At 53.5% G+C, this 15,142-nt stretch overlaps 1 protein-coding gene across 5 annotated transcripts in view; it reads right to left on the bottom strand.

Moving 5' to 3' along the window:
- Nucleotides 1-324: 324 nt before the first annotated feature.
- Nucleotides 325-15,142, bottom strand: part of PDE9A (phosphodiesterase 9A) — a 105,516-nt gene continuing 90,698 nt past the window's right edge. For 2 of the 5 annotated variants that reach the window (XM_008568418.1, XM_008568414.1), the window contains exons 10-19: nt 12,856-12,942; nt 12,021-12,125; nt 11,646-11,728; nt 10,410-10,566; nt 7,569-7,682; nt 4,755-4,859; nt 3,911-4,039; nt 2,860-2,955; nt 1,837-1,918; nt 325-956 (exon numbers count right to left, since the gene is read on the bottom strand). In XM_008568418.1, the coding sequence (XP_008566640.1) occupies nt 946-956; nt 1,837-1,918; nt 2,860-2,955; nt 3,911-4,039; nt 4,755-4,859; nt 7,569-7,682; nt 10,410-10,566; nt 11,646-11,728; nt 12,021-12,125; nt 12,856-12,942 (969 nt within the window). In that variant the 3' untranslated portion in view covers nt 325-945. Of the gene's footprint in view, nt 960-1,836; nt 1,919-2,859; nt 2,956-3,910; nt 4,040-4,754; nt 4,860-7,568; nt 7,683-10,409; nt 10,567-11,645; nt 11,729-12,020; nt 12,126-12,855; nt 12,943-15,142 lie in introns of all 5 variants that reach the window. The other 3 variants (XM_008568415.1, XM_008568416.1, XM_008568417.1) reach the window with 3 other exon arrangements.

The raw sequence follows: 15,142 nt of genomic DNA, 5'->3' as shown, positions 1-15,142 counted from the left end.
GCAGATAGCCTTGAAAATTCAGTGCTTCCAAGTGGAGGCTCTTCAGAGGTTATTTTGTCCCCAGAGGGAAGCAGCGATGGAGACCTTGGCCCTGGGAAGACACATGGCAGCCCTTTTCCTTGCTTTTTACAAAGCGAGCGTCTGCCGGGGGATCTGGGAGAGAGAGCCTGGGTGCACGTAAATGTCTCAAGCAAGAACAAGCTGGGGCTGGGCCTTCCTGCATGGGCACTGTGCCACCCAGAATGTCCCCAGTTCTGGTCCCCAAAGCAATAGCAGAAAGGAAAGGGCATCTCTCTCCCCTGCGATAGAGACCCTCAAACATGCTGCGTAAACGCATCTTTTTTTTATTATCTGAGGATTTAAATGTTAAACCCCCATCTCCCGGTACATGAGTGCCCCACCCTGTGTGTCCCCCCAATCGTGCATGCATTTGCTCTGACACATGCCTACAGTCTAGGTAGGCTGACCAGCCTGTCAGTCCCCCAGTCTCCCACACATGGCACCGATGCCTCGCTCTGCTCATAAACACAGGACATGCATGTGTCCTTGTGCTCTGGCACCGTTCTGACATTTAATGCTGAATTTACACAGACATATGCATCACATTGCACTGGTCAGTTCTTCTAAGACACGTCTGTGAAAAAAAGCACCGTGTCCTTTGTGTCCACGTGAGAACTTCTCAGAAGCAGCACCGGGAAACACAACTCCACCAAAAAAGAGTACAGTACCCATTTCTGTATAAGAATATATTATTTAAAAGACAGTTTAAAAATAAAAATTCTGTACAGCATCATGAATTCCTTTTTTTTTTTGTATCAGTGAACAAAATGGTTCCTAGAAAATGTGGTCTTGTGGTGCCAGGCGCCCAGAGTGACGGTTCCTGCACAGACGGTCCGCGAGGCTCAGCCAGCGTGGCCTGGAAGGCAGCCCACACTCCTGTCTTCTTCAGACACAGTCTGCTTGAAAAAGACAAACGATCACTGGTTGGTTCTCGTGGGACTGCACATGCACAGGCAATACAACAAACGTCACAGGTCACACACAGACCACTGTAAAAGAACGAGGCTATCGGACATCCTTTGAACACATCTAGGTAAAATGAAATGCTATCGCTCCTTCTTGTGAGCCTTTCAAAAATATGACCTGACTTAAAAATGAAAGGCCAACATGTACTGAGCATTTCGTGTGAACCAGCACTTGGCTCACTTAATTGCGAAAACAACAACAATAATGATATTATTACCTGTAGTTTAGAGATTAGGTCTCTGAGACGCTTGTGTGTGTCACTCAGCTGATGATCAGAAAGCTCAGACTCAACACAAGGGGTGATGGGTGCTGAAGCCCGTCACCACTCCTCTTACAAACCAAACCCAGGTTCTCAGGCCCTGCACCTTGATTGCTTTATAAACCACGATGCTCTCAAATGATCTGTTAGACATGTGTACGGTGTGTCCTTATTATGAGGAGGCCAGATGGGCCGCTTCTGCGTTCCACGTGGACTAAATGAATGACTCGTATCGAGTGCACAGGAAAACGCCTAAAGCGAGATGCTTTATTTTTGAGAAGCTCTGAGTGTTCCAACTGCACTTTTAAAAAACGCTTTCTCTTGTAAGTGGTGCATATACCAATTCTTGGTGTTTTTATTAACTAAAGCTTGTTCCTCTTTCAGAGCACAATCGTAATTATTAAACGCAAGGAATAAGTTTCACTTATTTAAAAATATCCCAGAATTCAGACGTTCTCCCTCCCTCCCTGCCCCCTCCTTCCACGGTTTCCCCCGCCCTCCCAGTGTTAGTCTAAGCTCCTGGTGGCACTGAGACTTCAGAACAGCATTACCTCCGCTTTTTTTCACATCTCTGCTTTTCTCTCTGGGCTTTTCGGTGGCCCCCGACGTCAAGCTCCCGGTCTCCTTCTGCAGCTAGCACAGAGCGCAGAGAAGCGAGAGTGAGGGCCAGAGGGACGGGCGCGCCGCTTGTCTCTTCGGGAGGGTTCTGTTGCCTGCAGATGCTAATTGTGGCAGACTGCTGCCCGCAGCCTCCGCGTGCCAGAACACCTCACACGAGCTTTCCAGAGACAGCTCTGCTTGCGCACAAACTTCCTGTCACCTGAGGCCTCGCCTGTGTGGCTGTCATCTGGAGCCTGGACAACGGCTCACAATGGCTGCAGCTGCCATAGCCACAGGGACAGGCAATGGACGCAGAATCCCCAGCTCTTCACCTCTTTTGTGTGTCTGTCCTTTCTGGGGGCAGGAAGGAACCCTGGAGGGTCTTAGTGCCCCCACCAGGCAGCAGGGCTTACGACTTGCAGACTCAAGTCCTTCTGAGCAGAGCCTCACAGGATGACCCGGGAGAGGCAGAAGCCCTTTTAGCTCTGCCGTTCATTCTGGGGGCAGGAAGGAACCCTGGAGGGTCTTAGTGCCCCCACCAGGCAGCAGGGCTTACGTCTTGCAGACTCAAGTCCTTCTGAGCAGAGCCTCACAGGATGACCCGGGAGAGGCAGAAGCCCTTTTAGCTCTGCCGTTCGGGGTCTGGGCCAGGGCGCCCTGCCCCTGGGACACTCAGGAGCCTGTGGGGTGGGCACGCGGTGGCGGCGGCTGAGTCCTGTGACCAGCACACTGTGAACTCCCTCGGCAGAGTGCAGAGCACCACGCATCCTCCTCGGCGTGTGCAGTTTTGGTTTCACTGAGGGTACAGGTTTCCTAATTTTATGGATCCCGGCTTTCTGGTGGCATGGAAATGTGCTCCTGCCCCAGGGGTACCCTGCTCAGCCTCGCCCAGCTTCTGGAGTCAGGAGTGTGGAGTGGAGAGCCCGCTTGACCTGCTCGCACAGGGAAGCCTGTTTTCTAAACACGACGCTTACCTCTTTCGTGGCATCGTCGATTTGTTTCAGCTCCTCGTACCGATCTCTGGACTCCCAGAGGGGCTGCAGCATGAGCTCCTCAACCACGGGGAAGAGCTGAGGAGAAAGATGGACTCGCTCAAGCCCATCCTCCTTAAGGCAGCAGAAAATGTTTGCGGAAAATAGGTATTGGGTCTGTGGTGTCCCAGTGGATCCCGCCAGAAATTTACTCCCACCCAAGTGGCACTTTCGAGGCCTCCTGGCAACTCCAAGGTGACCAAGGTTCAGAAGCCATTTGGTCAATTCCACCTCCTGAGACTCTTGCACTGGCCAACTCTCGCCTGCCCTGTTTCCTGCTCATACACCCTCCTCCCTGCACCCCCTCCGTGTGCCCTATACCCTGTGAGGCAAAGTTAGGAACAGATTAGGAGGGTCTTAAGACAGGCAAAAGGAGCTGCAGAGGCCTCCCAGCTGCTGGTCCTGGGCATGGGGATTGGGAAGGGGTCTCACAAAGCCACCTGGGATAAGGAGCCATAGGACACAGGGTGGCGAGAAAGGGCACGAAGCTGAGAGGGTCTATGGACTCTGTCCAAGGTCCATGCAGGTGGAGGCCTCAGGCAGGTGGGCACAGACGGTGCTGGGACCTGCAGGGAGCTGGGTGGGAGCGTGATGTGGGCAGGGAGCCAGACAATGTGTGTGTAGTGTGTGCACGTGTGTGCATGCGAACAGATGTGTGTGCCTGTGTGTGCAGGTGCATGTACATGTGTATATGGGTGTGCAGTGTGTGCTTGTGTGTGCATGCCAGCAGATGTGCCTGTGTGTATGTGTGTGCAGGTGCAGGCACATGAGTGGATGTGTGCATGTGGGTGCATGTGAGTGAATATACATGCCTGTGTGAGCATGTGTGTATATCTGTGTGCATGTGTGTACATGTGTGCAGGTGCATGCACGTGAGTGGATGTGCATGCACATGAGTGGATGCATACATGCATGTGCGTGCACAGGTATGCAAGTGCACACGTGTGTGCATTTCTCACTGTGGCATCATCAGCATGTGCTGACCGTTACTCACCTTGGTCACCGTTTCAAACATCGGGATCAGGACAAACTTGATGAACCCAATCTGGGCTGTAGCTTTGGTCACTTTGTCTCGGTCCATGAACGGGGCCACAGGAAGGCCTTCTGACTTCTCACGGTCACTCTGCAGGGAATGCAGGAGACAGCAACATTAAAGGTAGAAATGCCCATGGATCTGGAGGACACTGAGGATCACTGTTCTAGAGGAAGAGCAAAACAGACTAATTAACCAACGGCCACCTAAACTGCACCACAGATGTGTATCAATCAGTGAGAGCAGGAGAGAGATGACACTACCTAGGTCCTAACTTGGGCCTTTGCTAGGCATCGGTCGGTCACACATATCACAGGCCACCCAGCAGCGAAGCCTGAGAAATCCTCCCGCGAGCTCCTGGGGTAGATCAAGCTGTTGTATTTGGCAGCTTGTTGTCCTTTGTGACATCTTCCCTTTCAGGCTGGCTTGGCTTCCTGTGTCTCCCATCTTCCCCGCGGCCATTCTTGTGAGCTGACCTGTGTGGTTTCCCCCTCCTGGGCCCTCCCACCTCTACACTTCCTACTTCTTGACTTTTAGCCAGTTCGTGCAAGTCTGCCCCTAATAGTGGCTCAATTAGTGGTGACAGATGGCAGTTTTACATTAGCCTCTCTGGGTTGTTACTGTCTTTCACAAATCACAGCCTATCTCATTTCTGGGTACGCCCGTGGTGAGGCTTTCTGGAGGCTGGCGGAGCTGTGGGCTGCCGGTGATGCTAGTTCACCTGGAGCGCTCCTTCAAATGCAAACCCTTGTCAAATGGGGCCACTAAGAGTGATTAGAGGTCCAATTTTCTGCCAGGCTCTTACCTGCATAAAATATTCTTCTAACAAACAGTCCACCCAGGGCTCTGCAACTTCCATGGGACGGACCTCGTTAGAGATATCACAGCATTTTATCAAAATCATCTTCAGCTGAAAGAGGAGATTTTGGAATTTAGGCAATGGAAGACAACACAGCCATGGCTGCAGTTTGGGTCTGGATGTGGCAGCACAGGCAGGAAGGCAGGAGCTCACGCGCCATCCCTCCAGGGGCATGGCCACTTCACTCTGTGGTAGGTGCCCTTGTGGTTTGTGTTTAGATCTCTCAGCCTCACCCAGAGAGACTGGGGAGCACCATTGCACCCACAAAGCAACAGAGTCTTTTCTGGATTTACAGACATTTTGTAATACAAACTATATATTGTAAAGTTCAAAAATAACTTCTTGGTAGTTGGGGATATAGGAAAAATATATAGGAAAACCATCGTTAGGAAGCATAGTGCACCCACAAAGCAACAGAGTCTTTTCTGGATTTACAGACATTTTGTAATACAAACTATATGTTGTAAAGTTCAAAAATAACTTCTTGGTAGTTGGGGATATAGGAAAAATATATAGGAAAACCATCGTTAGGAAGCATAAGTCTAAAAAGGGTAATAGAAAGAAACCCACTGGGTTGGGTAGTGCTGGGACCCCTGAGCAATGAAGTAATGTGTTTAGAGATACAGGTTGATGACGGGGACCCTCACTTCAGCACACAGAGGCCCTGCCTTTGTACCCCCACACCTGCAAATGCTGGGAGAGAAACTGAGCTCTGCCCTGCTGACCCATGCATGTTTTCCACTATGCAGAACTCCAATTCTGGAGTTAGAAAAATCACACAAATCCCAAAGGTGGCCTTGGCTCTGCCCTCTGCTTGCAAACCTGGTGCCTTCTCGTGTCAACTGGGTCTGTGTGTGCTGGGACCATGTGCATCCTGCCTATGTGCACTGGCTCAAGTGCCGGCCCTGCTATGGGGATTGGGCGTGCACCCCCGAGGTCCTGTCTGGGTCCCCCCTTCCAGCCTCCCTGGTCACCCCAGCCTAGATGACGCCCTTCACAGCACTGCCACGCACTGGCCGCATGCTCTGGTGCTATTCCCCAGATGGGCACGTTTTTCATCTTCCCAGGAGTAGCCAGCTACCTGCCCTCAGGACCGGCTGGGAGGGCCAGCGTCCTGCGGCCCTGCCTTGTGCCAGGCACAAATGACCGGCACCTGGAACTACCAACTTTGCAGATCGAGGTGATGGCCGCAGATCAGGGTCTGGGGTTGATGGGGTGTGAACATCCACCTGAGGCACAGGCCCTGGACCTGCCTGCCTTGTCTGCCCCTCCGCAGCTCAGTCCAGCTCAAGGTCTGCATGCAGCAGACTGGATCTGGCCTTTCTCATCTCCTCTGCGAGGAGTCCGGCTGCAGGCTGCAGGCAGTCACGGGGCTTTGCCTGGCAGCCCTCGTGGGAGAAACTGTCCCCACACCAGGACTAGTGCTGGCAAGGGTCACAGTCTCTGGATGGGTCAAGGCCGCAGGCCCTGCTGGCCGTGCTCCCATCTACATCCCCAGCCTGCTGCCTCCAGCGGAGGCCTCCTGAGGGGCCCAGGTGACTGGGAACTTTTCTACTCCCAGTTCTGCCCCCGCCCTCCCAGTTGCCCGTGTCCACACAGGGGCTGGGGCTCTCGTCTGGGTAGTGAGTAAAGGCTGGGCTGCCACCTTGGGTCTGGCTCCCCCTCCCTCCTGAGCACCTGGCAGCTCCATGCTCTGCCTCCTGCCGGCTCCCTGGCTCCCCATCTCCCCAGCTCCTGGGCTGGCCTTCCTCACGTCTCAGAGGGAGGCAGCGGCCAGGACAGAGGCCCAGCCTGCCTCTCTCCCTCCCACCTCCAGAGTCATCCTGGCCTCATTCCTCTCGGCCTCCCTCACATCCTCGAGGACAGGTAGCACGTGCCACAGTCCATGGGTTTCCCAGGAGTGAGGGACTAGCTTGCCACGAATCCAACATGCCTGTCTCTCTCTACTCTCCCTCTCAGTGCAGGGATGCTCCCTGGGATACTGACCTGGGGGAGATGTGTTCCCCCACTGTCGAGTTATTCACATGAGTGTGCCTTTCCTCCCATGCAAATATAGCATCAGCTACCTCAGCCTTATACAGCGAATGGTCCCCGAGGCTTGACCTTGCCAAGACTGGATGGTTAGAAGTTCAGCCGATCTAGAGGAGTGTCCCTGTCAATCAGCTTCTCTGGCAGTGGAAAGTGACGGTACTGATTTTAAACAGATGGTCAACACTGAAAGGGTGCGACTGCAGGAAGGACACTCGGTGCTCACACAAGCCTCAACATGACCCACGTTTGCTTCCCAGGCTGGGAAAGCATTTCCACTCATTTTTCTCTTTAAAAGGGGCAGACGCGGGGCAAACCAGGCACACCTCACTGGTCACCTGGCCCTGGTCATGGAGGGTGTCCCGAAACACCGAGTCAGGAGGCGTGGGGGACCTGCTGGGCCCGAGTTGCCCTCGCGGCAGCTGGTTCTCAGTACATCCTGGGACGCGCCTGCGTGGGACAGCCAGCCCTATTCTCAGGAAACCGAGCAGGATGCACTGCCCTCACCCATTAATCAGCTGCAAATCAAAGCCTTTCACCACACAGCACAGCTGTCGCAGGAGAGCAGGCCCTGTGAGGGGCCTTCCTAGTAAGAGTTATGACCTCGAAAACCAGCTCCATAGACACTTCATTCCAAGGCAAGGCTGAGACTTTCAGCTTCTCGGTTTCCGTCTGAGCTGGACAGGACGCCCCCCACTCAGCCAGCCCCCCAGAGGCAGAACTGCCACTCACCAGGGTCATGTGCTCCTCGTTGCTGTAGTCAAAATTCTCCATTTTTTCTTTGAAAGAATCCATAATTTCTGCATGTCTTGCCATGTCAGTGGCCAGGATTAACGTGATCATCCCCTGAATAGGGAGAGAACAAAGCATTAACCCAGGTGCAATCTCAGCAATTACCCAGCAGACCCCTACTGTGCACCAAGACCCCTGGACACAGGACTTCATTTGGTCCTCATGCCAATGGCACACACGTGTCTGTGAATCACTGTCCCAATGTTTGGATATAAAGCTACAGAAATGTGAGGGCCAGAGGAACATGCCCAGGCTGCAGGTGGTGAGTGGGGGCTATGGGTCCAGCCCAGGTTACACCGCAGGCCTGCCAGGACGGCTAACTTGCACATCGTGGTGCTCACCTGTAATCTAGATGGATGGTTTGTTCCTTCCAGATCTTGTTGCTGGAGGCCAGTAGCTGATCTTCCCAACAGTATCTTTTCTATTCTCTAATCTATATGCAATTATATATTTATCATCCATCCATCCACCATCCATCCACCCATCCACCCATCCACCCACCCATCTATCATCCATCCACCCACCATCTATCCATCCATCCACCATCCATCCATCCATCTATCCATTCACTCATCTATGTATTCACCCACCGATCCATTTCCATAAACATAGAACACATCTCTGTGCCAGGTATGGTGTTCAACTTTTCCATATCCATCCATCCACCATCCATCCATCCATCTATCCATTCACTCATCTATGTATTCACCCACTGATCCATTTCCATAAACATAGAACACATCTCTGTGCCAGGTATGGTGTTCAACTTTTCCGAGAAAATAAAACCATAAGCATCAAATATAAAACCCAAATTAACCCATATATATAATCTCAAATGTATATTTTTGGGGGCAGGCATCACTTGCATTTTGAATATGCAGTTTTTCTGTAAAGATTTAATTGTGTTATTAATGAAGGATTTATTCAGTTATCCTTGAAAATCTCCAATGACATTTTGTTTTTTTAAGAAATTGGGACAACTGATTTTACCCCCATAAGAAAATCTTAATTGAAAGTCAGTAAACCACTTCAAGCAGGACACCCTGTGTGCCCGTGGTGGCAATATAAGGTGGGGTGGCTGCTCCTCTAATCAGGCTCCCCCCTTCTCTTTCAGGACACTGCTCTGACATAGCTTGTCGGGTGCTATGAACACTGAGGGGTGTTCGCTTGCTTTGGTTTTCTGGGTCCTGCTGGAGCTCCCACCTGGCAGCCATCAGAGCGGCTGCAGCAAATGCCATGTTCTCTCATCATGGTTTGGCCCTTCATCTTCAGAGGAAGGTTCGCTACAGCTTATCATAATACCACAGGGCGCATGCTCAGCGTGGGCCCATAAACATGGAAGGGAGGGCAGAAAGCCTGTAGATAAAGGGGAGAGACTGTACCAGGACTCATGATTCAATAATGATTGCAATTAAGCACTGAGTTTAGTTTGAACTTCTCGGAAACGCAGACAAACCGGGAAATGATGGTTTATGAGGCTGTTGCTCTCTGATAAATTGAAGCTTATCAGTTCTCCACGAGAGATATGAGCTTTTCCCAGCATTGGATTCTGGAGAGTCTGCAGCAGCTGCATCCTGAAGGAAGCCATTGGAGACTGAGAATGGGTGAGGTTCGCACCATGGACGGCACAAGACGGCCCCCTGCACGTGTATCCTGGGGCTGCCATACAAAGCACCATGAACTGGGTGACTTTCAACAACACAAATTCATTCTCTCACAGTTCTGGAGGCCAGAAGTCCAGAATCAAGGTATGGCAGGGCCAGGCTCCCTCTAAAGCCTCCAGGGAAGGATGCTTCCTGCCTCTTCCAGCTTCTGGTGGCCCCAGGTGTCCCTTGGCTGATAGATGCATCACTCCGGCCTCTGCTTCCATCGTCACATGGTCTTCTCCTCTGTGTCTGTGTCTTCTTCTCTTCTGTCTCTTTTAAGGACACTTTTCATTGAATTTAGAGCCCACCTGGGCAATCCGCGCTGATATTATTTGTAGATCACAACTTAAGTACATCTGCAAAGACCCTTTTTCCAGACAAGGTCACATTCACAGATTCTGGGGGTTGGGAGGTGAACACCTTTTTTGTGGGGGGAGGAGGTGCTACCATTCAACCCACTACACTACTCCCAGAGGTCACTCCCTGCAAACACCAGAGGATGGAGCACCAAGCTATGGCTTGATGGGGACCCCCTGGGCAGAAGGGGATGCTATTTTTGATGAGCTGGAGGTGTTTGCTGCAGGGCAGGTGGCCGCTGGGCAGGATAATCTTTCTTTCATGCAGGTGCCTTTCTTCTTCCTCCCGACGTGCACTGAGAAAGGGAAAGGTCCCTTATCTAAGTGGTGGCAAGACTTACCAAGACAATGGGTGGAGGGTGATAGCAGCTGGGGGTTAGGGGACTGTGGTCAGCTCTACTGGGCTGGATGCAGCAGATGTGTCTGTCCAGGCTTGTGTCCCCTTGGGCAAGTTATCTACCTACTCTAAGCCTCAGTTTCTTGGACTGAAATATGGACAAGCACTTATCTCAAGGGAGCCAGTGGGGGTTGAATTAAATGGTGGCTGTGAAGTGCAGGTCAGAGGATACCATATGCACCCGGCAAGGACACCTCTCTTCTTGGGGCTCCATTCGGGACCCTGGAGGAGGTGGGGAAGGAGGGTGGGTCTCCTAGGGTCCCTGGGGGGCACTGTGAGAATAGGAGCTTCCAGGAGCCTCCAGCCACCGGACAGTGGGTTTCCGCTCTGTCCCCACCCGAATGTCCCCCAACCCCAGTCAGCAGCCCCTCGCCCCGCACACCTGTCGGATCTGCTTGAACCCCTCTGGAGGCACATTGGAGAAGATGTTGCACTCGGGCTGGGCAAGGATCTGAAAGGCCACGGCACAGTGGTGGTTCTCCAGTGGGGAGATGTCGTTGTAGCGGACGGCCAGTTCCGTGCGGGCGTTGATCTGGTACCTGGAGTATGATCACAGAGCAAGCAGAGGCTCAGGCACCCGGCACTGGGGCACCTGCATGTCAGGGCAGCCATGCGGGGTGTCTGGCAGCTCCTGCAGAGGCTGAAGGAAGCGTGAAGGGCTGGTGAAGCTGACTGCACATGGTCTGCCCATGCCCGGAGCTCCCTTATGCTGCACTGCCACCCTGGAACTGGATATCCCCACCAGGACAGTGCCCTGAAGGCATCACGGACTTTTGCAAAAATTGCCAAGCTTTTAATATGTGTCAAAGGCAGACATCTGGGAGAAGAATCAGGGTATGTGTCTGCTCAGAGCTGTGTTGAAGCCCTCACTGCAGGCCTGTGCTGTGCGCATCGTGTGCAGAAAGGGAACAGGTGGATGTCTGTGGTGGCGGCCACACCTCGGAATCCACTAGGTTCTGACAGATAAGGACTCTCAGGACACTTGACATCATCGCAAACACACATTCAGCAAAAAGGACCAATGCGTCACTATGAGCGCAAGCCAGTGCCACATGGCCTGGACTCTGTCAGTTCCGTGGGGCGGAGCTCTGCACCCTGCAGAGGCAGGAGTGGTCGGTGTCCATCAGGGCTTGGACCATCCTAACCCCGGCCCTGCAGGGGACCCCTCCCACCCCCTGCTGTCCTGCAGCTCCTTCTCCTGCTCACTCGCCCTTGGCCTCTGCCCCACCCCTGCTGCCCATGGGAGGGTGAGCACAGAGGACACGGAGCAAAGGGCTGCCTGCCACCCCTTTCCACACAAGCCTCACTCCGCTGGGGGGTGGGGAGGTGCCGGCGCTCCCAGGGCTCTGCCGTGCACATGCTGGGCCCAGTGCCAGGACCGCGAAGGGTGCGGCAGCCCCTCAGGGTTTGATTACTCTGAAGGTTCCAGGTCAGGGGAAGCCCCAGGCCTTGCACAAAGTCCAAAAGCTGGGAGCTGCATCCTGCAGAGGCAGAGCCGGGGCCCAGGAGGCCTTTGCTGACAGCCCCGGCTGTGACCTGGTCTGAGGGTTGAGCTGATAAGTACCCCCAAATAGCCAGGGCACCTTTTAAAAGAAAAGAGAAAAAAATCATTACGTACGTGTTGTTGTATCCTGGATGGTCTAGATCATGGCAGATGGCTGCTGTCATTAGGATCAAGATATCCATTTGGGAAAACTTCTCCTGGATTGGAAAACAGTTTAAGGATGGGGTAAGGAAGGGGCTGGAATTGGAGGGGAAATGAGTGATACAGATAGGATCACAGGTAAGCCCCCTCTAGCCATCCCACTCTCCTGGCCTGGTGGGAGAGGACCCGCCTGCCTGGGGTGGGGGTGCTTCCCCAGGAGGGGGAGGGGCAGTTGGGGACCGACCCCAAGCCTGTCGCTCTCTCTGTGGGGCAGGCACTGGGCTCCCTGGAAGGGGTCTCCCCCTGCGCTGGGAATCAAGGTCTGGGTGGCAGCGGGGCAGGACCCACCTGGAGGCTGCAGAGCCAGACCATGCTGTACATCATCTGTGCCACACAGAAGCAGTGCCGGAAGTTGTGGAAAGGGTTGTTCCTGTAGTTGTCCTGCACGCAGAGCTGCGAGAGAGGCAGAGGCTCTGAGCGCTGTGCCCCAGCCAGCCCAGCTCTCTTCCCAACAGTGCCCGGGGGCTGCTAACTGTCCCAGATGCTTCCTGCCAGACCCTCACCCCAGCCAGAGGCCAACAGTGTCCTGTTTAGCACAGGTACAGATGAGGTGGCCCAGGGAGCCCAAGAATGTGCAACGGGCCACACCACAGCACCTGGGCAGGTGCGGGGATAGAGTTCCCACGGCGCTTTCACCCTGGGGTCACAGACACCCAGAGGTGTCTGATGAGCCACGTGGGGACAGGACATTGGGGGTGGGGCAGGGGATCTCCGGGTCTCCGATCACCAGGAAACCTTTAAGACTTTTAATACTTGGTTCTGAGCAAATATTATTTAAAAAAAAAATCAGCTGCTGAGCACACTCGTACACACCCACACACACACACACACACACACACACACACGTGCGCTACACATGCTGCTGCTTTAGAACACACAGCTTCAGTCTTTCCTCCCTGATTCTTACTATTTTCTCAATAATCAGAGCAGGAGCTTAGCAGGTAAGGAGTGTTTTGGAGAAAGGACAGAGATTGGCTGAATGTCCTGGCAGAATCTCCATGGAAATGTCACCTCCACTTGCAGGAAGCCCAGTGCCATGGGAAGGAAAGTGCCCCACAACCCACTCAAGCATAGCTCAATGCAGCCATGTGCTAAGGAAGGACGGAGGGGACTCGGCACTTACCAGCCACCTCTTGAGGATGATGGGGTTGATGCTGAAGTCTCTGACCAGGCCCAGGTCGTGGTACATGTGCTCCAAGCAGCTCAGCATCTGTGGGCACAGGAGCATGGTGGTCAGCAGCAGGGGCACGAGGTGGCTTCCCCCACTGTCCTAGGGATGCCACCAGGGCAAGCCCCATGGGAAGGTGGGCTCTCCCCTTCCCAGAGAGTCCCCTGAGAGCAGAGCCTGAGCAGTGGGACTTGGGAGGAAAGGCCTGTTGATGGCCCCTCGAGATCACCCAGACAGGGTGTGGGGTTTCAGAGAGCAGTTGGGGTCTCCTGGCATTGGAGGAAGCGGTTCAGCAAGGAACACAACCGGGAGAGAGGGTGCCCCTCCTCCCCAATGACCACACCAAAAATGATTTTATTTATTTCCACACATGAAAAGCAGTCTCCGTGGACCCATATCACAGTTTCGGCTTCTAGGACGCGGTTCCTTCCATCCAGCACCCGCCTGAGAACCGGGTGCCCTCACAGACAGAAAGGCCTTTTCCCTGCCTGAGGCTGGGGGATCGAAGGAGCTTTGACGAGATACATCCCAACACTGCTGAATTACACTCCTCTGGGGCCCCTTTGGGACCGGAGATATGCTTTTTCATGTCTTAATTGTAGCACCCGCAAGGTGAGCCTCTGTCTGGTGAGCTGCTCCTCCTAAACCTAATTTCATTGAATTCTGTCTTCCACAGAGAACCATGTTCAAGTTGAAGAGGATTTTGTCCTTAGTCCCGAAGAGGATTTATTTTCATTGGTGAGATCTATTTAAATATAGCTCAGAGCTTTGGAGCTCATTCAGCTAAGGAAGAAAAGATGAAATGATTTGAAAAAATGGGAGTTTGAAAAAAGTGGGCTTTGCTTTCTGGGAAAAGCAGGTCTTGGATGGAGGGCCTGGGGGATGGTAGATCTGCAAGACGGGGATGATTTAGACATCCCTGGGGGGCAAGTGGCAGGACACGAGCTGAGAGCTGCTCCGCCCAAGGCCACATGCCTAGGCCTGCCTCTGTCCAGTGCCTGCTCAGGGAGGTGTCCCTGATGGAGCCTGGAATAGCTTCCCAAGTTGTTCCCTCAGTACACTGCGTGACGTTCTCTTCCCAAAAGGGCATGTTCCGGACTGGACTGTGTCCTCGCCTGTCAATAGGCTAAAGCCCTAACCCCAGTGTGACTGTATCTGGGGATGGGCCTTAAGGAGGTAATTAAGGTTAAATGAAGTCATACGGGTGGAGCCCTAATCTAATAGGACTTCTGTCCTCATGAGAACACGAAGGGATGCAGGCAAGTGCGCACACAGAGTGAGGCCAGGTAAGGACACAGTGAGGAGGTGGCACCTGCAGCCAGGACAGAGGCCTCAGGAGAAGCCAGCCCTGAGACACCCGATCTCAGACTTCCAGCCACAGGGACCGTGAGGAACACACTTCTGCTGTTGGAGCTGTCCACTCTCTGGCACTTTGCGATGACAGCTTGAGCAAATTAGGAGAGGGCGTACCGCTACCATCCAGTTTTACTTGTTACCTAATACATGAGACCTGGAAATGCTGCCAAGTATGGTAAATTTTGTAAATCCAATCCTACGATCAAAGCGTCGGTGGAAAGCTATGAAATATGTTCAGGAGCAGAGACTTCAATGGCAAAGAATCCATTTGGAAAACTGGAAACTGCCCCAGAGGCGGGCCACATATGGGATCCTGGGATGTCACACACGGAACGTCCTTACAGCATTCTAACCACACACTTGTCTTCCTGAGGGACAGTGTGAGTGCAGGTAAGACAACAGGCAGCGGCGCCAGGTCTGGAGATGGGGGCCCTTGAAGGAGCCCCTTACAGAACAGCTGGGGTCTGCACCCTGGCGTGAGGAATGGAGGGACAGCAGCCTTGAAACCCCTCACTCTTGCCCCACCAGCCCAGACACTGCTGACGTTCCCCCAAAGAGGTGAACTGTCTGCTGTGAAATCAGAGTCAAGAGGTGAAGATGACTGGCAGACGAAACCATCTGGTGTCACTTACATGTGCAGACACGGCTTCGGAGCAGGAGTGGCACATCTGTTGCCACGATCACAGCCCAAGCCCTGGGTGGTGCGTGAGTGGCCAGTTCCCGGACAGATGGGAGAAACAGAGGCAGCATGCCAACATGTCTGCAATCTGGTGTGGGATGGGCAGGACCCTGGGCCGAGCTGCAGCATCGTCACCCCCCTGGGAGGAGAGAGGGGACCACCGCTGGGGGTCCTGACATTCCCTGGTGCCGCCTCGCAGGCGGGTGG

This window comes from Galeopterus variegatus, unplaced genomic scaffold (genome assembly GCF_000696425.1).
Source record: "Galeopterus variegatus unplaced genomic scaffold, G_variegatus-3.0.2 Scaffold408, whole genome shotgun sequence".
NCBI lineage: Eukaryota > Metazoa > Chordata > Mammalia > Dermoptera > Cynocephalidae > Galeopterus > Galeopterus variegatus.
Note: the sequence above shows the minus strand (reverse complement) of the source record. Positions and strands in the feature narration are given on the sequence as shown.